General features: G+C 44.6%; 2 protein-coding genes across 2 annotated transcripts in view; one reads left to right on the top strand and one right to left on the bottom strand.

The window, feature by feature from the left end:
• The first annotated feature begins 1,815 nt into the window (after positions 1-1,815).
• Positions 1,816-3,981, top strand: LOC134330673 (vimentin). Its single transcript, XM_063011895.1, has 3 exons — positions 1,816-2,284; positions 2,959-3,630; positions 3,788-3,981. The coding sequence occupies exons 1-3, from the start codon at positions 1,816-1,818 to the stop codon at positions 3,820-3,822; spliced, it is 1,176 nt and encodes a 391-aa protein (XP_062867965.1). The 3' UTR covers positions 3,823-3,981.
• Positions 3,982-4,852: 871 nt separating this feature from the next.
• The window catches only part of nop14 (NOP14 nucleolar protein homolog (yeast)), a 21,890-nt gene continuing 15,891 nt past the window's right edge, over positions 4,853-10,851 (bottom strand). Inside the window, exons 14-19 of the mRNA XM_063011740.1 lie at positions 10,581-10,734; positions 10,272-10,425; positions 9,073-9,220; positions 8,850-8,968; positions 5,200-5,355; positions 4,853-5,081 (exon numbers count right to left, since the gene is read on the bottom strand). Coding sequence (XP_062867810.1) covers positions 4,985-5,081; positions 5,200-5,355; positions 8,850-8,968; positions 9,073-9,220; positions 10,272-10,425; positions 10,581-10,734 — 828 coding nt within the window. The 3' untranslated portion in view covers positions 4,853-4,984. The remainder of the gene's footprint in view (positions 5,082-5,199; positions 5,356-8,849; positions 8,969-9,072; positions 9,221-10,271; positions 10,426-10,580; positions 10,735-10,851) is intronic.

Below are 10,851 nucleotides of genomic sequence, written 5' to 3'. Positions count from 1 at the left end.
GGTTTTTTACATTATGTTATTTTTAAGATGTTATTTTTATTTTAGTTTTGATCGATTTTTTAGTTGTGAATGTAATTTACTTTACGAGTGACTAACACCAGCACTGCTGTTCATTATAACCACAGTACTGAATTCCACACCCAAGCTTCATCTTCACACACACACACACACACACACTCCAGAATAAGGAAACCATCTATACAGACCTACCCAAAATCATCCACCATCTAATTTTGGGGATGTGGCAGAAGTTCCTCTTAATCAGTGACGGGACTCAGACATTATGTGGTGTCACCATAAGAAACCTGATTATTTCACTCACTCTCACACTCACCCATTTACCCACTCACCCATCTACTAACTTATTCACTCACTCACACAATCATTCACTCATTAATTTCAGTCACACATTGCGATCTCCATGTTAGTGATTCCTTGTTCCTGATGGTTCTCCAGGGTTCTCCCGGGTAGGTTAGAGGAAATGTTCGAGGACGGAGCTGCTGTCCCGTCCTGTATTTCAGTACTTCAGTGTGAGATTACTGAGTGACTGTGTGATTATTAATAATGAATCAGTAAGTCGTTACTCTGATCCCTCTTCATCCTCGCTCTCTTTTTCTCACCTTTAATAACGTCATGATGGAAACATCAGAAGGTCAGAAGTCATTTAAAGCTGCCAGTTTACTTCAGTATGTTTCTCTTTGTGTCAGAGAGACGATTCATCCAATCACTCTGGTTCAAGTTTATTTCTGAGGGTTTATTGTACAGATACGTCCTGCTGTTAATGTTGATGAGAAAACAGTGCTGCTCAGGTTAGCTTCATTATAATTAGCATCATGTATTAACTATACAAGAGCTCTGATTATTATAATGAAGCAACTAACAGAGCACCAAACCAAATAAAGGCTTGAGTTGCACATTCACTCATTCACACACATCCAGAGGCAGCTCAGGGCAGCCAATCCACCTTCTGCATGTTTGATATTGAGGTGGGAGAGAAACCAAGTAACTGGAGGAAACACGGGAGGACGTAGAGAGAACATTCTAAACTCCTCTTAGACAATGACAGGAGGCGAGAATCAAACCCAGGTCATCAGGACCTTGTTGTGATCCAGTACTCACACTTCCAGCTGTGCTGCTCCATGGTGACTCCATGAGATGCAGTGTTTGGAAACAACTGACTGAGGGTCTGCACCTCAGTCCAGTTTGAATGTGTCTCAAATCACATCCTCTGTTCGCTGGATGTTCTCCAGAACGTTTCTGTACCTGACCAGTCTGACCAGTGCAGTGTTCTGAGGGAGGTGTGATTCTGGATGAAGTTAGAATTCTCTGATGTGCTGGGAAACTATCTGGGGTGATAAATAGTGCACTAGGTAGTGAACAGGGCGTGGGTTTGTAATGTATGATCAAAGTTTCCAAAATCTGACGTTCAGTTCCTGATAGTGAGGAACGTTCATGACTCTTCTCAAGAAAAAAAAAATTAAATAAATAATAGATAAATTCTAAATCATTTTTAATACCAGCGATTATTTATTTTATTTTTGTTCCTCTCAGTGAGGAGATAAAATTAGCTTCTCCCCATGCTAACGTCGCTATGTAACACATGGGTGTGACGGTCCTCAATGCTAATGAGACTCGAGAGCCTGGAGTGTGGCATCATGATCTGAATTTACAGAATAGCAGCGTTGTGTGAAACCTTCAGACCCCTCTGTTAGATTCTTCTCGGCTGTATAAAAGCGCTAATCGTCCTCCAGCGCTCACATCCAACCTGCTAGTTCACCAGCAACGTGACAGTGCTAACATCAGCTAACCACCACTATGAGAGGAAGTTCTTATTGTCAGAAGACTCTAACTGTGAGCGGCTCTAGCAGGATGCGAGTTCAGAGTCCGTCTCCGTCCCGCTGCAGAACGTCCTCCTCCATCACCCGGGGGCGCTCTGGGTTGAGCGGGGGCGCGGTAGAGATCGGCACCGAGCTTCATCAGCATCATGCTAACGAGAAGGAGGAGATGCAGGTGCTGAACGCTCGCTTCGCCGGCTACATAGAGAAGGTCCAGGCCCTGGAGCAGAGGAACGCCGCACTCAGAGAAGAACTGCAGAACCTGCAGGGTCTCTACCATGCTGGACCGGGAGGCCTGGGTGAGGAGTACGGGGCTAGATTTAAAGAACTGAAAGATCTGATCGCTGCGTTAACGGCCGAGAAGGGCGCGGTCGATATCGATAGAGGATATCTGGAGGAGGAAGTTGAGCTCTGGAGCATCAAACTGGAGGAAGAACTTGCACTTAAAGGTGAGATCATGGAGACATGGAGTGCATAACATTAACAAGTCAAGTGAGCTCCAGACACGCATCACAAATATAATTACAAACCCAGGACTAAAAAAATCATTTATATTTTGTTATTATCAGTATTTTCTTGAGGAGGTGACACAGGAGTGCTGGGTTCATGAACCTGGGTTCATTTCCAACTTCCAGTCGCTTTGAGATGTTTAGTATGTTTTCTCCACCTCATTAATATAGCAGAAGGTGGATTGGCTAAATGACTTCCTGCTTTCTACCCCGTCCAAACTTTGTTTGTGATTCATATATTTTAATAAATGGAAAGTGCAGCTGTAAGTGAAGTAACTGCAGTTCTACTGATTTACCAGCAGGCGTCACCAGCTCAATAAAAAAACACGTGTGTTTCTGCCGCCACCTGCTGGTAAATCGGTGGGATTTCATATCCTTAAATAAAAGTAAAAGCTGCAGCAACCTGATTTAAAACAAACATTTTAACACGAAACAAAAACATGCGTTAACATCTCAGTTAAAAATAGTGACTAAGCTAGCAATCAACATGTGACAACTAGTGTTTGTGTTTGTTATTATGATACAAAGTGTTAAAGATTTTAAATAAAATTGCATTCTCATAACACCTCATAAATAGTGACTTCAGAATTCTCCTTGATTTATTTGTGGTACAGAGGAGGCTGAGATGATCCTGCGTGAGTTCCGTGAGGATGTGGATAACGCCACGCTGCAGAAAGCTGATCTGGAGAAGCGTGTGGAGCAACTGGTGGCCGAGATCGCGTTCCTGAAAAAGCTTCATGCAGAGGAAGTGGCCGAGCTGATGAAGCAGATCGAGGAGTCCAAGGTGACGGTGGAGGTCGACTCTGAACGACCTGACTTAGCTGCTCACCTGCGTAGAACCCGCGCAGAGATCGAGGCGGTCGCAGCACGCAACGTCCAGGAGGCTGAAAAATGGTACAAGGGTAAATTCGACACGCTGAAAGAAAGTGCGGCCAAGCAGGAGAGCAAACTGGTTAACATGAAGCAGGAGATCAGCTCGCTGAGCAGCGACGTGTCCGAGCTGCAGAGCCAGATCGACGCTCTGAGGGCTAAAAACGCAGCGCTGGAGCAGCAGCTGGATGACATGGAGCTAACACATCTGGATAAAGTGGCTAACCTGGAAAACATCATCGCTCAGCTCGAGAACCAACTGTGTGAAACCAAGATGGAGATGAGCAGGTACCTGTCCGACTACCAGGAGCTGCTGAACATCAAACTGAAGCTCGACGCCGAGATCGCCACCTACAGGAAGCTGCTGGAGGGAGAGGAGAAACGCCTGGGCATTTCCGCCACAGAGGGCACCTCAGGTTAGATTTTACACCCCACCCTGCACTCGGGAACTTTTAAAACAAATATCCACAACTTATACAGACTTTGTATCGAATTTTAGAATAAAGAATAAACAGTTAAACTAAACAGTTGTTTTGAGTGTAAATCATTTTCTCTTTCCTGTTTATGTTGTAGAAAGCGTCGCATCGTCTGTGGAAGCTTCAGCCTGATTCTCTTCCTCCTCGTCCCTTTAATCAGCACCAACCCTGAAACCTCATCTGAACTCTGAGCTGTGATTAACGTTACCCCCTCAATCCTCCTCTACACACTGCCCCAAATCTGCTGTAACCCCCAAAAATAATAATAATCATGTTAATAAAGCTTGGTTTGAGTGCACTGGGATGAAAACGTGTGTGTTCATGTAATAATGCAGTAATAACAACTGTGATAAAGTTACAGTTCATGTTCAGACAGACAGAACGACTTTATTTATTATAAATTCATCTACGGGTGTGCAGTATCATTAAGGGTTTCTCTGAATATTCCAGCTTGTTTGTGCAGCATCAGCCATCACACAGAGCTCACAGAGCTGAGAGGGTTAAAGGTCTTGCATTTTAAAAGTCATTTAAAACCCTAAGCCTAGTTTAAGCAACACTTTAGGTTCACTCCTCCATCAGGTCTAATTCTACTATAATAATAAAATATTAACACTAATATTTAACACTGCAGCTCCTGAAAATTACATTTTTACAGTCAAGTCAGATTGTAGAAAACCCGGTTTTGATTTTGTTTGGATGCTAATACTTAAAGCTTCATGCAAACATGAGGTTTAGAGCTGTTCCTAATAAAGTGGCCGTTTACCACCACACGTTTTAACACGTCTGACAAGAAACAAACTTTTAAAGTTTATTAAATGAATTATTATGAGGCAGTAAAAGCTCAGAGGTGAAGGAACTTGCCTAGTGATTAGAAGGTTCCTGTGAAACATACACATAGTTAGAGCTGCCAATCCACCTTCTGCAAGTTTTGAGACCAGTCACTACAACATCAAGCATTTTATTGAGCAACAGCGAGAGACGCTCCCGAGTTCCTGGTGGGACTGATTATGGAGCAGCACTGAAGCTCAGATGCTGCTGGACACTGAGATGTTTCCTCACATCTGGAAATTTGTGATCTGGGGGTTTGTGATCGGGAAGGGGTGGGGTGGGGGGGGGTTGTGATGGGGGGTTCTGCTGTAAAATGACAGGAATTAAAACTCAGTTCTGTAGGAACGAGACGCCTCAGACGGATCAGATTTATTTTATATTTTACAAACAGTTTCTGTTACACAAAATCAAAACAATCTCATCAGCACCGACTGAACCAACAGGAAGCAGCGTTTACATTGTTACATCACTTCCTCTTTCTCATCTTTAGTGCTTTCCACTCTCCCTCCTGAGTGGCCAAACTGCCATACAGCTCCTTCACCTTCCTCTTCCTCTCCGCATCCCTGACACACACACACACACACTATTATAACAATGCATTTAGACAGACAGCGAAGTGATGTGACCTGTGTGGGTGTGGGGTGGGTGTGGGTGTGGGGTGGGTGTGGGGTGTGTTCTGACCTGTTGAGTGTGTCGGTGAGTTTGGTGTGAGCGAGGAATCGTGAATCTTTCCTGATCTCTCTCAGAGCTCCTTTAAATTCTTTCTTCACTTTGTGTTTGAGTTTCTCCTGCTCGCGCTCCTCCCTCGTCCCTCCTCTCTTCCTCCCGTGATCCAACCTGCACACACATCACATATAAACACACACACACACATCAAGTATACACCAACACAAAATACACACACACACCACATATACAGTGGGGTCAAAAAGTATTTAGTCAGCCCCTGATTGTGCAGGTTCTCCTACTTAGAAAGATGAGAGAGGTCTGTAATTTTCATCATAGCTACACTTCAACTATGAGAGACAAAATGAGAAAAAAAAATCCAGGAAATCACATTGTAGGATTTTTAAAGAATTTATTTGTAAATTATGGTGGAAAATAAGTATTTGGTCAATAACAAAAGTTCAGCTCAATACTTTGTAACATGACCTTTGTTGGCAATGACAGAGGTGAAACGTTTCCTGTAAGTCTTCACCAGGTCTGCACACACTGTAGCTGCTATTTTGGCCCATTCCTCCATGCAGATCTCCTCTAGAGCAGTGATGTTTTGGGGCTGTCGCTGGCCAACACGGACTCCACAAATTTTCTATGGGGTTGAGTTCTGGAGACTGGCTAGGCCACTCCAGGACCTTGAAATGCTTTTTACGGAGCCACTGCTTCGTTGCCCGAGTGGTGTGTTTGGGATCATTGTGATGCTGGAAGACCCAGCCACGTTCCATCTTCAATGCTCTCACTGATGGAAGGAGGTTTTGGCTTAAAATCTCACGATACATGGCTCCGTTCATTCTTCCCTTAACACGGATCAGTCGTCCTGTCCCCTTTGCAGAAAAACAGCCCCAAAGCACGATGTTTCCACCCCCATGCTTCACAGTAGGTATGGTGTTCTTGGGTTCTTCTGCTTCCTCCAAACATGACGAGTTGAGTTTTTACCAAAAAGTTCCATTTTGGTTTCATCTGACCACATGATATTCTCCCAATCCTCTTCTGGATCATCCATATGCTCTCTGGCAAACTTCAGACGGGCCTGGACATGTACTGGCTTAAGCAGGGGGACACGCCTGGCACTGCAGGATTTGAGTCCCTCTCGGCGTAGTGTGTTACTGATGGTAGCCTTTGTTACTTTGGTCCCAGCTCTCTGCAGGTCATTCATCAGGTCCCTCCGTGTAGTTCTGGCATTTTTGCTCACCGTTCTCATGGTCATTTTGACCCCACGAGATCGAGGGAGATTATCTGGTCTTGTATGTCTTTCATTTTCTTACATTTGCTCCCACAGTTGATTTATTCACACCGACCTGCTTGCCTATTGTAGATTCACTCTTCCCAGCCTGGTGCAGGTCTACAATTTTCTTCCTGGTGTCCTTCGACAGCTCTTTGGTCTTGGCCATGGTTGAGTTTGGAGTCTGACTGTTTGAGGCTGTGGACAGGTGTCTTTTATACAGATAACGAGGTCAAACAGGTGCCATTAATACAGGTAACGAGTGGAGGACAGAAGAGCTTCTTAAAGAAGAAGTTACAGGTCTGTGAGAGCCAGAAATCTTGCTTGTTTGTGGGTGACCAAATACTTATTTTCCACCATAATTTACAAATAAATTCTTTAAAAATCCTACAATGTGATTTCCTGGATTTTTTTTTCTCATTTTGTCTCTCATAGTTGAAGTGTAGCTATGATGAAAATTACAGACCTCTCTCATCTTTCTAAGTAGGAGAACCTGCACAATCAGTGGCTGACTAAATACTTTTTGGCCCCACTGTATACACACATAACACACACACCAAGTATACACCAACACAAAATATACACACACATACCATATATATATATACTGTATACACACACATCACATACAGTGTATCACAAAAGTGAGTACACCCCTCACATTTCTGCAGATATTTAAGTATATCTTTTCATGGGACAACACTGGCAAAATGACACTTTGACACAATGAAAAGTAGTCTGTGTGCAGCTTATATAACAGTGTAAATTTATTCTTCCCTCAAAATAACTCAATATACAGCCATTAATGTCTAAACCACTGGCAACAAAAGTGAGTACACCCCTAAGAGACTACACCCCTAAATGTCCAAATTGAGCACTGCTTGTCATTTTCCCTCCAAAATGTCATGTGATTTGTTAGTGTTACTAGGTCTCAGGTGTGCATAGGGAGCAGGTGTGTTTAATTTAGTAGTACAGCTCTCACACTCTCTCATACTGGTCACTGAAAGTTCCAACATGGCACCTCATGGCAAAGAACTCTCTGTGGATCTTAAAAGACGAATTGTTGCGCTACATGAAGATGGCCAAGGCTACAAGAAGATTGCCAACACCCTGAAACTGAGCTGCAGCACAGTGGCCAAGATCATCCAGCGTTTTAAAAGAGCAGGGTCCACTCAGAACAGACCTCGCGTCGGTCGTCCAAAGAAGCTGAGTGCACGTGCTCAGCGTCACATCCAACTGCTGTCTTTGAAAGATAGGCGCAGGAGTGCTGTCAGCATTGCTGCAGAGATTGAAAAGGTGGGGGGTCAGCCTGTCAGTGCTCAGACCATACGCCGCACACTACATCAAATTGGTCTGCATGGCTGTCACCCCAGAAGGAAGCCTCTTCTGAAGTCTCTACACAAGAAAGCCAACAAACAGTTTGCTGAAGACATGTCAACAAAGGACATGGATTACTGGAACCATGTCCTATGGTCTGATGAGACCAAGATTAATTTGTTTGGTTCAGATGGTCTCAAGCATGTGTGGCAGCAATCAGGTGAGGAGTACAAAGATAAGTGTGTCATGCCTACAGTCAAGCATGGTGGTGGGAATGCCATGGTCTGGGGCTGCATGAGTGCAGCAGGTGTTGGGGAGTTACATTTCATTGAGGGACACATGAACTCCAATATGTACTGTGAAATACTGAAGCAGAGCATGATCCCCTCCCTCCGGAAACTGGGTCGCAGGGCAGTGTTCCAGCATGATAATGACCCCAAACACACCTCTAAGACGACCACTGCTTTATTGAAGAGGCTGAGGGTAAAGGTGATGGACTGGCCAAGCATGTCTCCAGACCTAAACCCAATAGAACATCTTTGGGGCATCCTCAAGCGGAAGGTGGAGGAGCGCAAAGTCTCGAATATCCGCCAGCTCCGTGATGTCGTCATGGAGGAGTGGAAAAGCATTCCAGTGGCAACCTGTGAAGCTCTGGTAAACTCCATGCCCAGGAGAGTTAAGGCAGTTCTGGGAAATAATGGTGGCCACACAAAATATTGACAATTCAGGAACTTTCACTAAGGGGTGTACTCACTTTTGTTGCCGGTGGTTTAGACATTAATGGCTGTATATTGAGTTATTTTGAGGGAAGAATAAATTTACACTGTTATATAAGCTGCACACAGACTACTTTTCATTGTGTCAAAGTGTCATTTTGTCAGTGTTGTCCCATGAAAAGATATACTTAAATATCTGCAGAAATGTGAGGGGTGTACTCACTTTTGTGACACACTGTATATGTACACACACTCAGATTGTTACAGTTAATATGATTTCACTGTGTGTGTATGTGTGTGTGTGTGCATGATGTGTGTAGGTGTATGTGTGTGTATTACAGTGTTGTTTGTTTACTCACACTTGCACTAGTTTGGGTTCCAGTAGTTTTAGAGGGATTGGTTTCTTCTTATCAAACACCAGAGGTGCATGCTGGGATACCGTTTCTGACAGGGCCTCCAGAATCTCTCTGTGCAGCTCCTACACACACACACACACACACACACACACACACACACACACCAGTGAGGTTGTTGGTTCTGGTGGTGTTGGTGTAAAGCACCACTGTGAAAGACGTGACTCACCTGCAGTGCTGCTGGGTAACGTGTAACAGGAAGATGTTTAGTGAGGAGCGCTCTGATTGGATGGAAGATGTGATGGTATGAGGGAAGTTGTCGATAAAGCTGTGTGAGTCTCTTTACTAAATCCAAACACACGTACACCATCGATAACCTGCAACAACACATCACCATGACAACCTGCTACATCACCAAGACAACCTGCTACATCACCATGCTCTCATATTTTCACTGACGTTCCCACATACACACATTCAAATAAAAATATCATAGATTCAAATACAGAATTATTCATACAAACAAAACAACATTTACTAAAAAGGTGTGTGAGTGTACCTGTAGTGGTGTGTGTGTGTGTGTGTGTGTGTGTGTGTGTGTACCTGTAGTGATCTCTCTCCAGTGGTGTTTGAGTCGTTGGTACAGATATGAGTGTGTGTACATGTGGTGTGTGTGTGTGTGTGTGTGCACCTGTAGTGGTGTGTGTGTGTGTGTGTGTGTGTGTGTGTGTGTGTGTGTGTGCACCTGTAGTGATCACTCTTTAGTGGTGTTTGAGTTGTTGGTACAGATGTGAGTGTGTGTACATGTGGTGTGTGTGTGTGTGTGTGTGTGCCTGTAGTGGTGTGTGTGTGTGTGTGTGTGTACCTGTAGTGATCACTCTTTAGTGGTGTTTGAGTCGTTGGTACAGATGTGAGTGTGTGTACATGTGGTGTGTGTGTGTGTGTGTGTGCCTGTAGTGGTGTGTGTGTGTGTGTGTGTGTACCTGTAGTGATCACTCTTTAGTGGTGTTTGAGTCGTTGGTACAGATGTGAGTGTGTGTACATGTGGTGTGTGTGTGTGTGTGTGTGCCTGTAGTGGTGTGTGTGTGTGTGTGTGTGTGTGTGTGTACCTGTAGTGATCACTCTTTAGTGGTGTTTGAGTTGTTGGTACAGATGTGAGTGTGTGTACATGTGGTGTGTGTGTGTGTGTGTGTGCCTGTAGTGGTGTGTGTGTGTGTGTGTGTGTACCTGTAGTGATCACTCTTTAGTGGTGTTTGAGTCGTTGGTACAGATGTGAGTGTGTGTACATGTGGTGTGTGTGTGTGTGTCTGTGCCTGTAGTGGTGTGTGTGTGTGTGTGTACCTGTAGTGATCACTCTTTAGTGGTGTTTGAGTCGTTGGTACAGATGTGTGTGTGTGTACCTGTAGTGGTGTGTGTGTGTGTGTGTACCTGTAGTGATCACTCTTTAGTGGTGTTTGAGTTGTTGGTACAGATGTGAGTGGGATGTGTTTCCTCTTCCAGCTGTGAGCAGATTCACCATCACACACCAACAGCAGCTCAGCACACTTACTCTGCTGCCTGAAGGGAGGAACCAGCGTGTAATCTACACACACACACACACACACACACACACACACACACACACACACACACATACAGGGTGAGGGTACAGTGAAAAGTGTGTGTGTAAGGGTACAGTGAGGTGTGTGTGTGTTACCTGTACAGGCGTGTGAGGGTACAGTGAGGTGTGTGTGTTACCTGTACAGGTGTGTGAGGGTACAGCCAGGTGTAGGAGCCCCAGCAGGAAGTTGATGAGTTCGGGGAAGAAGCGCTGAGAGAGACACACACACTCCACCGCTACACAACACAGGATCAACCCGGCACACACACTGTCCAACGATACAACTACACACTGCAGAGGAGAGATACACACTGTTACTACACACACACACACACACGCACACACACACTGTCCAACAATACAACTACACACTGCAGAGGAGAGATACACACTGTTACTACACACACA

Source organism: Trichomycterus rosablanca, chromosome 16, assembly GCF_030014385.1.
Source record: "Trichomycterus rosablanca isolate fTriRos1 chromosome 16, fTriRos1.hap1, whole genome shotgun sequence".
Classification (NCBI taxonomy): Eukaryota; Metazoa; Chordata; class Actinopteri; order Siluriformes; family Trichomycteridae; genus Trichomycterus; species Trichomycterus rosablanca.
This window is presented reverse-complemented; position numbering and strand designations above follow the sequence as displayed.